This window comes from Artemia sp. Qi Xiang Cuo, chromosome 4, assembly GCF_049724085.1.
Source record: "Artemia sp. Qi Xiang Cuo chromosome 4, ASM4972408v1, whole genome shotgun sequence".
Taxonomy (NCBI): Eukaryota; Metazoa; Arthropoda; class Branchiopoda; order Anostraca; family Artemiidae; genus Artemia; species Artemia sp. Qi Xiang Cuo.
In genome coordinates, this window is record NC_142797.1 from 42081871 (window position 1) to 42100627 (window position 18757).

The 18757-nt window shown below is 35.7% G+C and overlaps 1 protein-coding gene across 1 annotated transcript in view; it reads left to right on the forward strand.

The window, feature by feature from the left end:
* The window catches only part of LOC148953125 (eukaryotic translation initiation factor 2-alpha kinase-like), a 140153-nt gene that overhangs the window by 48836 nt on the left and 72560 nt on the right, over positions 1-18757 (forward strand). Inside the window, exons 4-6 of the mRNA XM_089088308.1 lie at positions 1557-1707; positions 4508-4691; positions 8271-8580. Coding sequence (XP_088944434.1) covers positions 1557-1707; positions 4508-4691; positions 8271-8580 — 645 coding nt within the window. The remainder of the gene's footprint in view (positions 1-1556; positions 1708-4507; positions 4692-8270; positions 8581-18757) is intronic.

Consider the following 18757-nt stretch of genomic DNA (forward strand, 5'->3'; position numbering starts at 1 on the left):
GTTGTTGCATATGCTTTAATCAAAACTTTGTATTTTCTGGAGCTTTGGTCTCTGTTGACGGGGATTGATTTTCACTTACAGTTCTATCCAGTACTCTCATAAATATGAGAGAGATTGTTACTCCCTGCTTCAATCTCCATTTCCGTATGTAGGTTTTATGTTCGTATAAAAAATTTTCGAGAACGATAATCGTCCTTGAAAAGTCACCCATCCAAACATTTAAAGGGAGGAGGAGGTGTGGAATATCATAAATAAATTATAGGATCATCATTTCCGCTGCATTCATGGCGAGTTTTTCAAAAAAAATTTACAGCGATATCTCTCATGGAAGGTGGGAGAGGGACCAAGAAGGTAATGATTCCTGGGAAACAAGGAGACATTAAAAATTGGATATAAATGGGAAGGAGAAATATTCCCATTTAAATTTCTGTAGAAGCATAGCTCGTGGTGGGACCTATCCCCCCTCCTCCTGAAAATATTTCCTGACAGCGCTCGTGATACTCCCTTCAACATGCCTTCCTCCTTAATAGCTGATACGCAATTATACTTCACTGTATGTACTTTTATCAAGTCTCAAATGAATCAGCTTAGTTAAATAAAGCTTTAAAAAAATGTCTATGTTAACCTTTTATTTGTACGAAACATGTGCATCTCTAGGAACTAATGCGTCAACGCGCGTCATTAATGCCTCTGAAGCCAATGAGCTTGTGGCACCAAACCAATTGGCTATCTCAGAATTGTAATCAATATCTTTTTGGTCGTATTTGGGGCATAATTCTTGTTTGGTGCCACAAAATGGCAGAAAATAAAACTTCGTTGTGGCACTTTTTTGTTACTTAAAAATGGCACTTTAATTTCCATTTGAATGAGCCTTCTCCTAATTTTCTACCACGATTGGTTCTGTGCTATCACCCCAGGGAATAAAAGACCAGAAAAAAAAAACAAAAAAAAAACACAAAGACTGATCCGTGATCATGCTTCTCAAAAAAAGTATAAAATATTGCATTTCGTAGACAAGGGCTTAAAGTATCTTTGATAGGTCTTTGATATGCTGAATTTGATGGTGCAATTTCTCGGGCGTAATTTCTCACTTTTCTGGGGTGATATATCCCTTTTTTAAAAATGAGGCAAATTTTTTAGGCTCATCGCTTATGGAGAACTTTAAATTTAATGAATTTTACAAATTTTCAATTACCATAAACCGATTCTTTTAAAGTATATATTATTGCCAAAGCTGTTTTTAGAGTCTTGGTTACTATTAGCTCGAGTCGCTCCCTACTTACAGTTTGTTGCAACAAACTGTTTGATAATGACACTAACAGTGAGAATAGATCTTCTATTTTGTTGCCCTTCATTTTCTGTTTATGTATTAAATCAATATCAGAGATTTCTAATTGGTCGACTGTTCTGTTAACCTGGTACAAACCGCAAAAAAAGAAAATACTGCTCCAGTCCCCATTTCTAGGGGTAAAGAAACAAGTATTGAGCACATCTATATGACCTTTGAATATTGAACATGTTACTCTGATTCATCTGACTCACTTTTTATTTTTTAGCTCATTAGCAAAGATAAGACAAGGCGCCTAATTCCTTCATTAGAAGGGGATTTATACGTCTTTGATGGTGAAACAATTGAGCCTATTCCTGTATCCGCAGATAGCTTATTAGAAGCTCCATCATTCTTAAGTGACGACATAGTAATCAGTGGTGAGTGTTGGCTCCAAAATTTAATTGTAAAAACAGCACTGTAGTAGTAGTTATTGAAAAATAAATTATAAGCTAACTGTATAATAGGATTACTTAGCAATGACGTTGTCACTGCCATTTAAATCATTTTAGAAGTATAGATAATTGGGGCCTAAAGAAAATTTTTGAAACGAAAATTGTTAATTTTGAATAAATCTTTTTAGTTTGCCGAAGCAATATTCTGAATTTGCGAATGACAATCGATTTTCTGTACGTTTGATAAAAACATGTTTAAACAGAAGAAAGCATTAATGAAGGTTTTCTGCGTGTCAGGCCAATGGAACTGTATTTCAAATTTGAAATATAATGATATATATATATATATATATATATATATATATATATATATATATATATATATATATATATATATATATATATATATATATATATATATATATATATATACAATATGTTACGGTGAATGTCCGCAAATTGGTTAATGTCGACATTCCCCGGTCGGAAAATTTTAGTGCCGTCAGTGGCTCCATATTGGCTGCTTTCCTTCTGGTTGGGCTTATGAAATCTGTCTTTCTACCTAAAGAAAGTTCACAAAAAATTATCTTCCTAAGTGAGCCAATTAGTTGAAAATACTTCTCACCAAGCTTTTCATTCCAAAATTTCCTCCTGGAGAAATGTGGCGAGATAACCTCCCGTTGCCCAACAATCTGCCCAAGATATACCAGATTCCGAGTAGATTTGTTAATAATTCTGCTGAGTTTTCTGCACCAGATGTTGCTTTCAGTCTGTATTCTAAGAAAAACTAGGAACTTTTCAGTTGACTCCAAAGTGTAAAGTATGCCTAAACTTTAAGAAGTCTTCCGACAGTGATGGGATAAGTGCTCTTCATATTTTCGTGGCAGTGCGCTGCTAATAAATTACGCTCTACGCTTGCTTTTCTCATGAAGATGATAGCTGTCCAAGGATTTGTGACTTCTTCCTTTTCAATTGGAGATCGTAGCCTGATTCCAAAGAAAAGCCAATTCGCCACCCAATGCTCGTCGTTCTGTCGCATCACAGTTGCTATCGTGTTCTGGAAGCTTTTTGAACTGCTTTTCATAGACATTTGAATGCGAAGCGTTCTGTTCCTTCCTGATAATTTGGATTCTAACCTTGCCTCTGCTGTTCCCACGCTTTTCCCGTCTTGATGAATGTATTAATTGTTGCTGATGCTTCAGCTGAAAGTTTCGTAATAGCAGTTCACGATATGCGTTAAGTGTTTTGCTCTCTTGTTCACACTGCTATGTTACTTCATGCCGCAAAATTTGGGGTGACCTTTCCTATATTAAAGCCATTCAATATATGTACTCTCGTCTTAAATTTTGCCTGATGATTCATTCTTTATCTAAAGGTAATGGCCCTCAAATGTTCCACCGCTTCCTACCACCTACTACTCCCAATATTTCTTTGACGTCGAGAAGTGTTCCCGTCAGGGTGTCGTTTCTTCCCCTTCACTCTCCAACTATCGAGTTCTTGATGCGCAGTCATCTGCTCCCTTGTCTTTTTCCCGTGCCGGCCTTTAACTTGTCATTCACCTGTTGCGCAGACGATATTCTAAAATCGAGCCGGACTATCCAGTGCATTAAAGAGGTCTTTACATCTCTACAACCTCAATATACGAAGCTTGCCCTTGACTTCAATCCCCAAAAGTCTGAAGTTGTCTTCTTTAACTGGAAGCAAGTTCCACCAGCTGATACCTCTCAGGAAAATGCAGGATCAGGTTAGTTGATCACATTACTTATCTTGGTCTCATGATTTGTCCTTAGTCGTCTACTTAGTAGCTAGCACGACAACTCCTAATCATTGCTCACACTTAACGTCGAATGTGACTGTCGCATGCAGCTTACGCTTCAACAGTCGTCTTCTGTCGAAACTTTTCACCCCGTTGGCCTGGCGCATTATGGATACATTGTAAGTTTTTGGAGACTACAAATTCAGACAAGTCAAAACTTCAGTTTTTGTTCAGTTTCACGAAGTATCTACTACGTTTCCCCTCATGGAACTGCAATCCTTATCTTTAAAAAAGATTTAACGTTGTTCACATTATTGTCACCGTGGATAAGCAAGTTTATTGTGTATAATTCCCGAGTGTCGAAGCTGACCCATCTTTGTAAATCGATACCCAGTAATTGGCTGAAGTTGGGATGTATTTTCGAGTGCTAACAGAAATTCTCGGATATGACCTGGGAATGGAATAAAAGAGAACACTTGAGGTGTGTGAGATGCAGAAGAAGTCTGCTAGAGTGGTGGCCTATGCTGGCTTAAAGCTGTGATGTTTGTAGGAGCAGGATTAGTTGCCATACGAAATATTGAAAGTCCTGTGAAAACTAAAAACTTATGTCATGAAAAATATTGTGTGATAGATTTGGCGATTGAGAATGTTTTTGGTGGATTAGTAATTTTTTTAATGTCTTAGTTTGTACGTTGAGTAATTTTCCTTGTTTGTTGCTCAACATTAAAGGCAATTATAGTACCGAAAACCAAACCATTTAATATCTTATGAATGCTATCAATCTTTTTTATTTGCTACAATTTTTTCTAATTATTTTCTTTTGCAATATCTGAAATTCCTCATATATACAGTTTACCGTCAAGGTTGTCGTAGTTGAAATATATAAAATATGCATACCAAGAAAAATTGAATTTACAAGTACTGAATTCTTGTCCATTTGATGTATTTTTAGGAAGAGAGTAAAATTATAGCATAGTTTTGCGACGAATTAAGTTGATTAACCATGGGCTTCCGGCTTTTCAATTTCAGGCGGAAAAGAAAAGCAAGTTTATGGCATTGATATGACCACAGGCCGAATCCATTATGTTTGCGGCATGGATAGCTGCACTCCACCCTCTGCAGAGGCAAATCAAGAGCTTCTTCTTGTTTCACGAATTACACAGACCGTTCGAGCCGTTGAAATAAGAACAGGGGTTGAACGATGGAATTTCAGGTATTTTTGGATTTAATAACTTTTGAAATAAAAGACGTTCTCGTAATGATAAAAACGTTCCTTGCTCCATATGGCAAACAAGGGTAAAACGTGCCAATAGTTATTTGACATTAATTTATTTTACAAGGTCCAATCGTACAAAAATATATATTTCTTTGGAAGCTATCCTGCTCTAGATTTATCTTCTTTAATCAACTACTTTCACTATTTTTTTTTCTTGATATCGAGATGCTTGTCTGTCTGGATTATGGAAAAAGAACAAATAATACTTATTGAATGGAATTTAACATAATAATCATGATGATTCAAGTGTAAGCCATTTTCTAGTTTAAATCCGCTTGGAATTAAAAAAAAAATAAAATTAAAAATTGAGTTTGCTAGTTTGAGAAATCTGGTATTTGACTGTAAAATCCTAATGATTATTCATTTTTTTCGTTTAGCTCCTAAAATGGCGTATGAGCTAAAAAATTATCCTTCCGAATGATGGTTAGACATGAACAGTTTTAATACTGTGGTTCAATAATCAGAAGAAAGCTGGGCTTTGACAGGAGGCATTAAATTTGACATGTATTATTCTTATAACACAGTCATACAAGTTTGGGGGGAATGGGCATTGAAATATGTCCATTGAACACAATAGTACTTGTGCAATTTTTCGGTAATTGAGCAAGTGATTCAAAAATTCAGATCGTATTTGTGCATGAAAATTTCAAAACATGGGGATGAGCCTCCTTAGATTTCACCTTTGTGAAATTTTCCATGACTAATCAGAAAGTGAAAAATACCATATGTGTGGCTTGTTTGATGCTGTTCAATGCATAGACCATGATTTTGATTTTTGTTTTGATATTTGATATGGGTACTGATATTTACTGCCAATTAATGGCAGTGTTTTTCTTTTACTACTGCAATCAGGAATTTTGTACTTTCTAGAATACCATGATGACATACCTTTTCGCTTATTTTCTGCTTTACCCCCCCCCCCCCCCCCACACACACACACACACACAATTTCCTTATTTTTGAACTTGGTGCCTGCTAAGTGTTAAAACTGAGTACCTGCATCTAACCTCTTTTGCACAAAAAAATAAATTCCGAGATTTTCCTAATTTTTTAAGACGTATATGATTGTGTAGGTTTCCACTAAACCAATTTAAAGAATCAGATTTCACTTTAGCGTCCTTTGTACTTTGACTGGAAAACTATATTCTGGCGAATCTAGGAAAAATATTGCCGGTTTTATTTACAGCTTTATTGTTGTCAGTTTGTGGAATAATGAAATTGTATTCTAAGAACTCATGGTGTCTGTGCCTCTTGCAACATCCGATACTAACATTACACGCTCTTTGTTTAACTCTTAACCTTAGAATACTAAGATCACGAATGAGCTACGCTAATATTTGCCGGGATACAAATATCACTCCTTTAACTTTAGAATGTAAAAACTCGTGTATATTTCCAGAGAATAAAAATGCAGTTAAGAGATATCTATGTCATTTTATTTAATTAGGACAGTCGGTTTTGCTGTAGACGCATTCGTCTTTGGATTTTACACTACATGTGTGACTTGTCCTCAATACGAAATAACTTTTTGCACGACCGGCAGTAGTTCATGGTTTTCTGTTGTAGATTGTGCGGAAAAAGCTGATAGCTGCTTTTCTTGGCCTCATCTGAGCCTGCGCATGAAGTTCGTAGGGTCAAATTTCAGAGATCTGTAATGGTTGAACGGAGCTGACAGTTCTAAACAGGAGTATTGTATCGATGCTGCAGATGATGTTTCATCTGTTCGTCATATATAGCCACAATATGGGCTATGTTGATGAAACGGTTTCTCGATGCTGCAATGCAACCCTTTTTCATAGAGCATGGAAAAATTGATTGATGTCGCATTTAGCATTCAATTAAGCACACAATCAGTGAGTAATCGCTTGGTCGTTTTGCTCGAGCTCATCGGGAAATACTTCTGGTCAAAATGTTGCCCTTTCCTTTTGTCTGGTAGCAAGTCTCGATTAAGTAGGATTTTCCGGTAGATTGGTTCACAACAGCAACTTTATGGTAAGTTGTAAGTTCAGGAACGAGATTTTCTTTTTGGATAGTATGAGACAAGCTTCTCCCAAACAAAATAGAACATATAGAGCCAAATGCACGATGCCTTGTTGATCATTTCACGTCTCTTTTTGTTTTTCCGTAGTGTTCCAGTATCAGTCCAATTAACGTACGGAACAAACTAGTTTCCCTGAAACGGGGCCCGAAAACAGGCCAAAACACCGTTTTTTCTTATCGCCATGAAACCTCTGCGAGTCTCTGGGCCGAGGGAATCTCAATGCACCAAAAACTTTTAGATTTGGGGTACGAACCTCACGTATTTCGGCCCAAAATTGCTTTTTACTGGTTTAAGCTCTTTTATTGTTGGCCCCGAAAAGGGCAAAACTGCTTCTTTTTTCCGAATAACATGAAACTTATTGTTGTAAGTCCTTCGGTCAAGGGGACACCAATTCACAAAAATGATTTTAAAAAAATGAACATAAAATGAAGCCCGTAGTACTGCCGATTTTTTTTTTTTTTTTTTTTTTTTTTTTTTTTTTTTTTTACGTGAACGGTTTGAAACTTGCAATCATAAATCTTTGATGCAAGAAGATAACCCACCCCAAAAAAAGTGCGTGAAAAATGAGACAAATTTCTCTGATGAGCTTGAAAACTATATCCTTAATGTCTTGGGCCACTGTGGCCAAAATTAGTAAAAAAAGAAAGTATTTCTGCCCTTCGACCTTTAAAAGGGGCAAAAACTTTTTTTTCAACGTCTTGAAACTGGTATCCTGTCTTTCTGGACTAAAAGGACCTTAATGGACAAAAATAGGGCTGGGACACGGGGCCCTTAGAAGTGATGTTTTCTTTCAATTCGGTTGAAACTATTATTTTTAAGTCCGCAGGCCAAGGGTTTCTCCACACGCCAAAAGCAAAAAAAAGGGTCTTCCTAATATTGAACACGAAAAAGGACCTTTTTCTGAATTGCTGGTAAGTTTTATCTGTGGGTCTCTAAACCAAGGGGAGCTTAATTTACGAAGTAACTTTTAGAACTATTGCTATAGAACCTGAACAACAGACTTCGTTTAGAAGCTGAACGAAGTTGTTTGAAAAAGAAGTAATAATCTTTAGGAATCAGTTTATGGCCTAAATGATCAGGCATTTGTCTGAAAATTTATCTGAATCAGATAATATGACAATCTAATTTTCGCTCTCATATCACTGTCTAAAATCCTATAGCCTCGTTTACGGAATGTCATTTAGCCAAACATACTGCCTGTTTCTCTGTACTACCGAAGAGTAGCTGCTAGTTTGTAAATACATCGAATAAATGAGATTTCACTCTCCAGCATAGCTAGTAGTGTAGTATAGGTGTGCTACAGGCACTTAAATAACGACTGAATTCCGCTTTTTTGATGGTTTATATCCTGATCGTATTGACAGGCATTCTTAAGGATATTTTTTATTTTGAGAAAAACTTCGCAAGTCTTTGGCATCTCACTGTAGTCACATTCCTGCGCTTTAAGATACTTATTATTAATGTGTTAATTTCAGTGTTGGACGCCATGATATAGCTTCTGATGTCAATTATGATGATGCATTCGACCAGTCGTTCAGAACCGTCAATATTGATCTTCCGGATATAAGTTTCGCCGTATCTGATCATACTCTACATAGTTACGACCCCGAAAATTTATCGACAATTTTTTGGTCTAAAGAATTTGAGTCTCCGGTTGTCAGTGCATGGTTTCTATCGAATGGACATTTGAAAAAACTAGCTTTGCCGAATTGGGAGATGCTAGACAGTGCTGGAACGGTGCAAAACAGCCAAGCCTTAATCTATGTCGGCCTTCGTAACGGAATGGTAAGTCTTTGAACATCTTCAAGTAATTACATATGGTACGTCTTATAAAGAAAGGGGAGCATCTAACCCGTCAGTCGTGGTCGTATCAGCAAATATGTTGTGTAGCGACTTCTAAAAATAAAATTGAGTATGCCATGCGAACTGTAAAGAAAAGAAAAAACAAACGCTGTAGTAACATCGGATATCAAAGCTAGGGAATGTACTTGATATAGCTCGTGCTGAGTAAAAGTGATCAATTGATTCTGGGATTGTATAATTCCAGTAAGTGTTTCTCTCTCCTTCTTTTTAGTCAACTGGGACTTAAAATGTAATTTGTGCAGTCTTTGGTTATAACAGTTGCTTTGAAATAGGAGTCTGCCAAACTTTAAGCTGCCTAACTATCTTACCTAACTTTAGAGAAACTGAAAAGAAAGAAGGATTTTTTTTTAAATCAAACAGTTCCTGATAACGAACTGTAAGTAAGGAGCGACTCTGCTCAACAGTAATCGAAAATCTAAAAAACGGAATTTTAACATCAATAAATATATATAAAAAAAATTTGCTTTTTGTGCTGATTCCAAATATATAAGATTCTTTAATTTTACTGTTTATCAAGTTTGCCCATCCAAAGTTATGAGCCTGAGAACATTTGCCTGATTTTCAAAAAAAATCAGTTAATTTTGTGTCAGAACAAAGATCACGGATGCAGGTTTTTTTTTCAGGGATCATCGTATCAAACCAAGGGTCCTAGAAAATAGCGGGAGAGGGCTCATTCTAACAAAAATTAAATTCCTAGTGTCCTTTTCAAGTGCCCTAAAAGATTGGAGGGCAACTAGGCCCACTCCGTTGCCCCCCCCCTCCCAAAGTTGTTCGATAGAAATTTTGAGATAGCCCATCTGTTCAGCATAGTTGAAAAGTCTAACAAATATGAGTTTGGGGATAGCATGACCCTCGTTAGCCCCTATGGCAATGGCTGTAAATGGCGAAATTTGCCCATAGTTTACCTATAGTGTTTGTTGTTGGGAAGTATACGGACATATTCAACGGGGGGGGGGGGATTCTCCGCGGGGAGGGAAATTTCTGGGGTTGAAGTTTACATGGGAAGTTCAGCACATGGGAATTTGCCATAATTCCTATACAAAAATCTTTTTATTTGTCTTACTTTCTCTTTGCCGACTCGATTTTACACGTGGAGATGTTCCGGGGGAATTCTCTGGGGAAATTTTCACTTGGTCGGAATTGTCTTGGGTATCTTTTCATTGGGGGGATGGTCTGCGGGAGAAATTATCCATTTGGAATTCTTAGCCAAATTTCCAGGGGGGGAATTCCGCGGAGGGGAGATATCTGGCATGATTTGAAAAACGATCAGAAATCGAAGTCATTTTCAAATGAAAGTATACTAGGAGAATTTTTCAGGCGGAATCGTCCGCAAGAAATTTCCGGGGGGATTTTCAGCGAAGATGGAGTTGTCCGAGGGGGGGGGGATTTTCCAAGGAGGGGAGTCGGATTTCTCGCCATTATTTGAAAAACGATCAGAAATTAAATAAATAAAAACAAGTTTTTTCCAACTGAATGTAAAGAGTAATATTAAAACTTTAAACAAACAGAAATTATTATGTATATTAGGGGGGCTACTCCCTCCTAAATACCTTGCTCTTTACGCCAAAGATTGACGTTTTGGCCCAATTCATTAAGAACAACTCCTGAAACACAAGAGCCCTCTAATTAGAATAAGATGTTTTTAAAGTACTAAAAAACTTTACCTTGAAGAGGGAGGTATTTAAGAGGGGGCAACACGCCTCATATACGGATACTTTCTGTTCGTTTCAAGTCTTAATGTTGCTTCTTGCTCTCAGTTTTTTATATATTTAATATAAAAAAGAAACTCTCATTATAAACGGTCTTTATACTGTCGACCCCACTAAAATTTGGCAAGTGCTTTCCTGAAACTATTTTATAATGCAAATATTATAATCAGTTAGTAATTGTGTGGATAGTACTTTTAAAATCCCTTTCAAATGTTTGAACAGAAATTTCATTGTATAAAGTAATTACAACTAAAGAGTCCCTTCATGCTCAATGTATGATAATGCAGAGAATTGACCATAGAAAGTAGAGCAATTGTAGGGACTTGGAAGGGAACTCATTTGACAGGAAATTGAAAGTTATTGTCCCCTTTTCAAGGGCCAGGAGTCAGGGGTGACCATTCATTGAATTCAGGGGGGGAGCAAAATGTGTTTTTTAAAACCTAGGAAGGGGTAATTTTTTTTTTTCAATGAGTGTAACGAAAAAAACCATTTTTCAATGCAAATAAGAACAAAAAAGTTTTTTTTTTTCAATATCAAGGGGGTGAAGCAAAACGTCTGGGGTAAATTTCCCTTCCCGCAAGTGGTGCTCCCGCCAAAAGTCGTAGTAGGGCACCCTGCTCCCCATCATATACTTTTTTTGCTCCTGGGCACCCCTGTAATTTTATTTGATATTAAATCTAATTTTTGAGTTAGCAATTTTCTTATATCATTTCCGAAATTTTATTCTAATATCCGAAAAATGTGTCTCCAGTGTAGGCAATAGACCCATGCAGCCCCAAGGGAAAGAGCCACAAATAAAGAAAACTGTTCGACACTTCATATTATGCGTCTTAGTAGGAAAGATGGGAATATCCCACCTTTTTAAACCGGGAACCTTTCAAGAAACATAAATATTTATGATTAGAGGTATAAGTAATACCAGTCATCAAACCCCGAACCCTGAAAATTATATTACAATGCCACAAGTGTTGGATCTATAACTACCTTAAGGGAAAATTTTCTTCCTAAAACAAGTTTCCCGAAGAAAGTTAAGAGCGATGTTAAACCTAGAACAAGAAGAATTCAAGTAATGCAAAATTTCAAATTTAAAAAGAACAGAAAGTAGAGTGAATAAATAAAAGATAAAACGGACAGAAATTAAAGCGAATAACCGAGGCAAACTTGAAACGAACATAAGTTACCAGAACTAAAGGTGGGTTGCTGTTCCCTTGGAAGGGTCAAACCCTAATAAAGGTACGTCGTCATTCGCACTTTACTGAAACTAAGTAGATCGCCTCAAAAATTGCCAGTTGACTTCATCAAAGTTCTATTGAGATGTCAAGTCTATACGTTTTAATGAAATGGAATTAAAAGGAAAAATAGTGACAAAGAAAGCTTTCCTTTTAAAAAAGTGAAACTGAATTGAAAGCCACAAGTGTATTTATTCATAGAAGTTATTTTTTCCTCTCTGAAAACTTGAAAACTTGTAAATAAAAGTGAAACTTGATTGTTATTTTTTCTTTTGATGTTACGATAAATAGAAAAAAACGTTCGAGATACATGTTAGCAGTTAAGCAGATTGCCGCAAATCTTACCACTTGACGTTTTCTTTAACTTGAAGAAAAAAGAGTTTCAGGGACTGATACCTTTTTGGTTAAATTACTGGCGGAATAAAGCTCTGTCACCAAACCAAGCCTTGGACGGAAGAATTCCTCAAATAGGAGCTGCACCCCCCCCCCCCCTCTCAACCGTCCTAAAGACCAGATTGTCTCTATTTAAGTGTGACATTTCTATGCTTATGAATAAAATGAAAATAATAATAAAAATAGTGACGAGTTAATCCATTAAAAAAAAAAATTGTAGGTTCCAACTGTATTTATTCCAAGACATTTATTAAAAAGGATTATATTATTGTCACTATATTTCTTTTTGATTATATTTCATTCAGACATAATGAAAATTAATACTTTATTAAACTATAAATAAAACTTCTAAACGTGAAGAGGTAATTTTGAAGTAACCTGCATAGCTTTACTGACCGGCTCAGGTTAGCCACAGCCCAGGTTCGTCATTTGCATTTAACTAGGGAGCTATCAATAGAAAAATTCCTATATTTTAGCGTTTAAGTTGCCATCTAGTAGCGAAAGTTTAGATGTATCCAATTCTGAGTTGAACCCCGTTTTCCAGGTTTTGTTGGTAATTTGATTTATAGGGCTTGGAAAGTAAATTTTTGTGGTAAAGAAAAATTAAAAAGCAGGTCTCTAACGCAAAGGTAAGAAAAACTTTTTATGTCGATAGAAACGTCTGAGACTTAATAAACTATTAATGATAGCCATTTACCACCATCTACGATAACAACTGGAAAGTGCTGATTTTTCTCTGAAGAGGGAAAAAACCCACGTTGGCCACAAAAAACCAGCCCTGATTCGCCACTCTAGGACTGGCGAATCTAGGCCTGGCGAACATGTAAAGCTAAATTTTTGCAACATACTTCATTGATATTTGCTTCATATTTCCTCAGAAACACTCGATAAAGAAACGACAATCCCCTATACTTTAGCCTGGACAATTCTGTATGGTTGGATCAAACCTTGCTTGGCCCAGAAAAATAGCTTGATGAAGAAACTAAAAATAAACTTAAATTAAAAATAAAACAGCTGGTCAGAGCTGCTGTAATCAAAGCTATTGTAAAGAACAAGAAAACGGCTGCAAAAAAACATGGAACACCACAGACAACTCTGAGGGGATACGTCACCAAGGCTGATAAACAGGATGTGGATATTGAGCTTCTAGGTCTCTCATTTTTCTCACCACTTTATTCTACAAGGCAGATCTTTACAGAAGAACAAGAAAATGTTCTTCCTAAATACTTGCAAGTCGTGTGCCATACGCATTATGGTTCAACACCGCTTGAAGTTCGTCAGCTTGCCTGCAGTTATTCTCTTGCAAAAGGAATTACCATCCCAAATTCATGGACAAGCAAATCAGTGACAATCTAAATGCTACAAGTGAAGATAAATACCGTGGTTTTATGGCAAGACACCCATATATTACTATGAGAGCGCCTGAAGCAACCAGTTTCTGCCATGCAACTGCTTTCAATCGTGTGACAGTTGGGAGATTTTTTGAAAATCTTTGTGATGTGTACAAACACCACAAATTTACAGCGCAGAATATTTGAAATGTAGACGAAACTGGACTATCAACAGTCCACAAGCCAGGGAAAATTGTTGCAGCAAAAGGACAGAAACAGGTAGGCAAGGTAACGTCAGCAGAAAGAGGGCAGAATATTATCATTTGTATTTATGCAGAATATTACTATGTGTGCAGTTGTGAACCATATTATCAATCATGCAAGACCGAGTAAGGCTAATCTTGTGCTTCTAATACTTGACAATCACATTAGTCGTTACAGTAATGAATTGCTTGACCTAGCCAATGAAAATCGAGTTGTCATGCTCACCGTTACGCCTCATACAACGCTTAAGCTGCAACCACATGATAGGTCAGTTATGTTTTCTTTGAAGGTTTTCTACAACAGGGAATCTTTGACTTTTTTGACAGAGCATGAATACGAGAATATCCCAATTTACAACACTTCTCAGCCTTCTGGAAAAGCATATCCCAAAGCAGTGACCCCAGAAAATATAATAAGCGGTTTTCCCTTCACCGGTATTTTCCCTTTTAATCCCAAGATTTTCAAAAATCACGAGTTCCTCAGTTCATACGTCTCTGATTGACCATCAACTTCGAACCACGGTGCCATGGAACCTCCATCTCCCATTGCTTCTTTTGCTGATGATGATGCGGCTAATCAGCCCACGAACCATGAGAATGATACCCAATCTTTCTCAAGATTCCCTTTAGACGGACAAGCTGAAAAACCTTCTCTTAAGTAGTTGATGTGTCTCAATTTTTGAAAGGTTCTCCGAGAAAACAAATCAGACATGCAGTGAAAAAAAAGACTACCAAAATTTTGACTGATACCCTAGTGAAGGAAAGAATCCGCCAGGAAGAGGAACTGAAAGCTGCGGAAAAGAGGAAAAGGAACAGAAAACCCAGGAGAAGGAGAGTTTAAAGAAAGCTAAATAGCAAGAAGCAAGCAAGCTATTGTTTCTTGAGAGTAAAATTGAGTCTGATAAAGTTGAGAGGAAGCTTGACGATGCGAGTGAGGACAGTCTTAAAGTAGGAGAAGATAAGGAAGATGTGGGTAACAAACCAATAAAAGTCGGTGAATTTGTTTTTGATGGACTTACAGGTAAAAAGAGTGCTAAGTGCTTCCTTGCTGCAAAAGTTTTGAAGGAATATACAGTTGAACTTGATGTTCTATTCTTGAAGAGCGTAGAACCGAGCAAGCTGTTGCTTACCGAAGAAGAATAGTCCGTCTCAAAGTTAAGAGTTTAGGTAAGCCTTCAGTCTCGGGTGGGACTTGAATACTTGCCGAAAGGCTGAAGTTTGGTCTTGACCTTTCAGGATACAAGATGCGTTAATAGGTAGTAGTGTTCCATCTATTGAAATGGCCGTTAACAGTCAACTTAGCTAGGATTTGATTTAGAGAAGGTGGGTCTTTGAGTAGACTACTGTCCTAAGCCTGTATATTTTTGTGTCTGAATTCTAGAGGAGTAAAAGTTTTTCTTGACTTGAGTTAAGACGGTGGCGATTTTGGGTCAATCTGTGGCAAACTTGAACCGGGGAGGCCCAGGTTTGCCACTTTCGGACTACATCAGTGTAACCCATTTTTCTCCTACATCCAGAAACATTGTTCGTCAGAGATTTTTGGAGATAACCCAAATATAAATATATACAAGGAAACTTTTAGAATTATTTAAAGTAAAAAACTTTGTTTACAAAAAATAAATAACCAGAAAATTGGCGAACGTGGGCCGGTTTCCCTAATCTTTGAATTGAAAAATCTGCAATGTATTTGTTAATTGTTTTTATTGCATTTGAAATGAATGGATGCCAAAGAAAAATAATTGGGTTAAACTTATTAATATCATGTCGATGAAAACACATCAAATGTTTCGAAAAAAAAAGTACTATACGGAAGTTTGAGCAGTATCTATTGTTATATAATATCATGATGAAGGTATATCAAAAATATAATGAATATATTTAAAGTTTTTGCCAGACACAGATGACGATTGTGTCTTTATTGGGATTTTAGGGGGGGGGGGACACTCTTATTTCTGGTAATTTCTGCTCACTGTAAGTTTGGTTTGATTGTCTCATGTATTCATACATAGTTATATCTAATGCTTTTAAGTTTAACCTGTTGGTTTATTTCCATTTCTGTTCATTTTTTATTTCATTTATTGGTACATAATGATTTCTGTTCATTTTAAGTTCGGCTGATATATTACTTTATTTCTAATCGTTGTTATAATACCGCACCATATATTTCTTTGGAAAAAGGGGAGTACTAACCCGTCGGTCGTGGTCGTATCAGCAAATATGTTGCGTAGCATATATTTCCATATATTTCATATATTTCCGTATATTTCTTTTTAAACTAATCAAACAGTACGTGGTAACCATCTGTAAGTAAGGAGTGACTCGGCTCAATAGTAATTGAAACTCTAAAACACGGAATTTTAATATCGATAAATATATCAGTAGACTAGTACATTATACTTTGGGGAGACGGATAGCCACTACTCTTTTCTTCCTTATTGGTTTAATATCATGAAGAAGGTTTAACGGCGATTCCGTAGATATGATAGTTTGGATTCTATGGAAGCTCTACACCTTTTCAAAGAGAGTGAGTACTACGCTTTACTTCTTCGATGTGTTCTGTACAATACACAGGTGGCGTTTGAACAGTGTTGTCAATTTAAAATAGAGTCTAACATTATAGTATACAAAAATGTTGATACTAAGAGAGATGTAGATGGCAAGAAAAGAATTTTAATAATGGATAGCTTTACTTTTTCGATATGTTCTGTATAATACACAAGTGGCGTTTGAATAGTGTTGTCAGTTTAAAATATGGTCTAACGTTATAGTATACTAAAAACTTGATACTAAGAGAGGTGTAGATGGCAAGAAAAGAATTTTAATAATGGATAGCTTTACTTCTTCGATGTGTTCTGTATAATACACAAGTGGCGTTTGAACAGTGTTGTCAGTTTAAAATATGGTCTAATATTATAGTATACTAAAAAGTTGATACTAAGACAGATGTAGATGGCAAGAAAAGAATTTTAATAAAGAAATTCAGAAAAATCCATAGAAATAAATACAGATCAAGTAGTGAGGTATACATGAGTATAAACCATCATGGATCATAAGCACCAACGACCCTAACCGCCACGGACTTCAACCCTCCAAAGGTCCCCTATCCTCAAACTCCAAGGGGGCCCCTCCCCTCCAACTTTTTGGCCCCCCGCCCCATTTTTTTTTAACAGGATATATTTTTTCAACTTTTTTTTACATGTATTCGAATGATATTAAACATAATTAAATTAAGTATTTTTTTGTAGTGGTTTAACTTGTCACAGTTACATTCTCTTGATTTTTCAAAGATCATTTTGGATTTCTTTCATTGAAATGCAAGAGTTGGAATATTTCAGTAGTGTTTTGTTGTGCTTTACCTTGTCGCAGTTACATTCGCTTGATTTTTCAAAGTTCATTTTGAATTTCTTTAATACTGAAATAATTCAGTAGTGTTTTGTCGTGGTTTACCTTGTCACAGTTACATTCTCTTAATTTTCAAAGTTCATTTTGAATTTCTTTTGTTGAAATGCAAGAGTTGGAATATTTCAGTAGTGTCTTGTTGTGCTTTACCTTGTCACAGTTTCATTCTGTTGATTTTCAAAGTTAATTTGGGATTTCTTTCGTTGAAATGCAAGAGTTGGAATATTTCAGTAGTGTTTTCTTGTGCTTTACCTTGTCACAATTACATTCTCTTGATCTTTCAAAGTTGATTTAGAATTTTTTTCGTTGAAATACAAGAGTTGGAATATCTCAGTAGTGTTTTGTCGTGGTTTTACCATGTCACAGTTACATTCTCTTGATTTTTCAAATTTCATTTTGAATCTCTTTTGTGAAACGCAAGAGTTGGAATATTTCAGTAGTGTTTTGTCGTGGTTTACCTTGTCACAATTACATTCTCTTGATTTTTCAAAGTTCATTTTGGATTTTTACATTCGCTTGATTTTTCAAAGTTCATTTTGAATTTCCTTCATTGAAATGCAAGGGATGGATTATTTCAGTAGTGTTTTGTTGTGGTTTACCTTGTAAAAGTTATATTCTCTTAATTTTTCAAAGTTCATTTTGAATTTCTTTCATTGAAATGCAAGAGTTGGAATATTTCAGTAGTGTTTTGTCATGGTTTACTATGTCACAGTTAAATTCTCATAATTTTTCAAAGTTCATTTTTAATTTCTTTCATTGAAATGCAAGAGGGATTATTTCAGTAGTGTTTTGTTGTGGTTTACCTTGTCACACTTACATTCTCTTGATTTTTCAAAGTTCATTTTGGATTTCTTTCGTTGAAATACAAGAATTGGAATATTTCAGTAGTGTTTTGTCATGGTTTACCTTGTCACAGTTACATTCTCTTAATTTTTCAAAGTTCATTTTGAATTTCTTTTGTTGAAATGCAGGAGTTGGAATATTTCAATAATGTTTTGTTGTGCTTTACATTGTCACAGTTACATTCTCTTGATTTTTCAAAGTTCATTTTGGATTTCTTTCATTGAAAAGCAAGAGTTGGAATATTTCAGTAGTGTTTTCTCGTGCTTTACCTTGTCACAGTTACATTCTCTTGATTTTTCAAAGTTCATTTTGAATTTCTTTCGTTGAAATACAAGAGTTGGAATATTTCAGTAGTGTTTTGTCGTGGTTTTACCATGTCACAGTTACATTCTCTTGATTTTTCAAATTTCATTTTGAATTTCTTTTGTGAAACGCAAGAGTTGGAATATTTCAGTAGTGTTTTGTCGTGGTTTACCTTGTCACAATTACATTCTCTTGATTTTTCAAAGTTCATTTAGGATTTTTACATTCTCTTGATTTTTCAAAGTTCATTTTGAATTTCCTTCATTGAAATGCAAGGGATGGATTATTTCAGTAGTGTTTTGTCGTGGTTTACCTTGTCACAGTTACATTTTCTTAATTTTTCAAAATTCATTTTGAATTTCTTTCGTTGAAATGCAAGAGTTGGAATATTTCAGTAGTGTCTTGTTGTGCTTTACCTTGTCACAGTTACATTCTCTTAATTTTTCAAAATTCATTTTGAATTTCTTTCATTGAAATGCAAGAGTTGGATTATTTCAGTAGTGCTTTGTCGTGGTTTACCTTGTCACAGTTACATTCTCATGATTTTTCAAAGTTCATTTTGAATTTCTTTCATTGAAATGTAAGAGTTGGATTATTTCAGTAGTGTTTTGTTGTGGTTTACCTTGTCA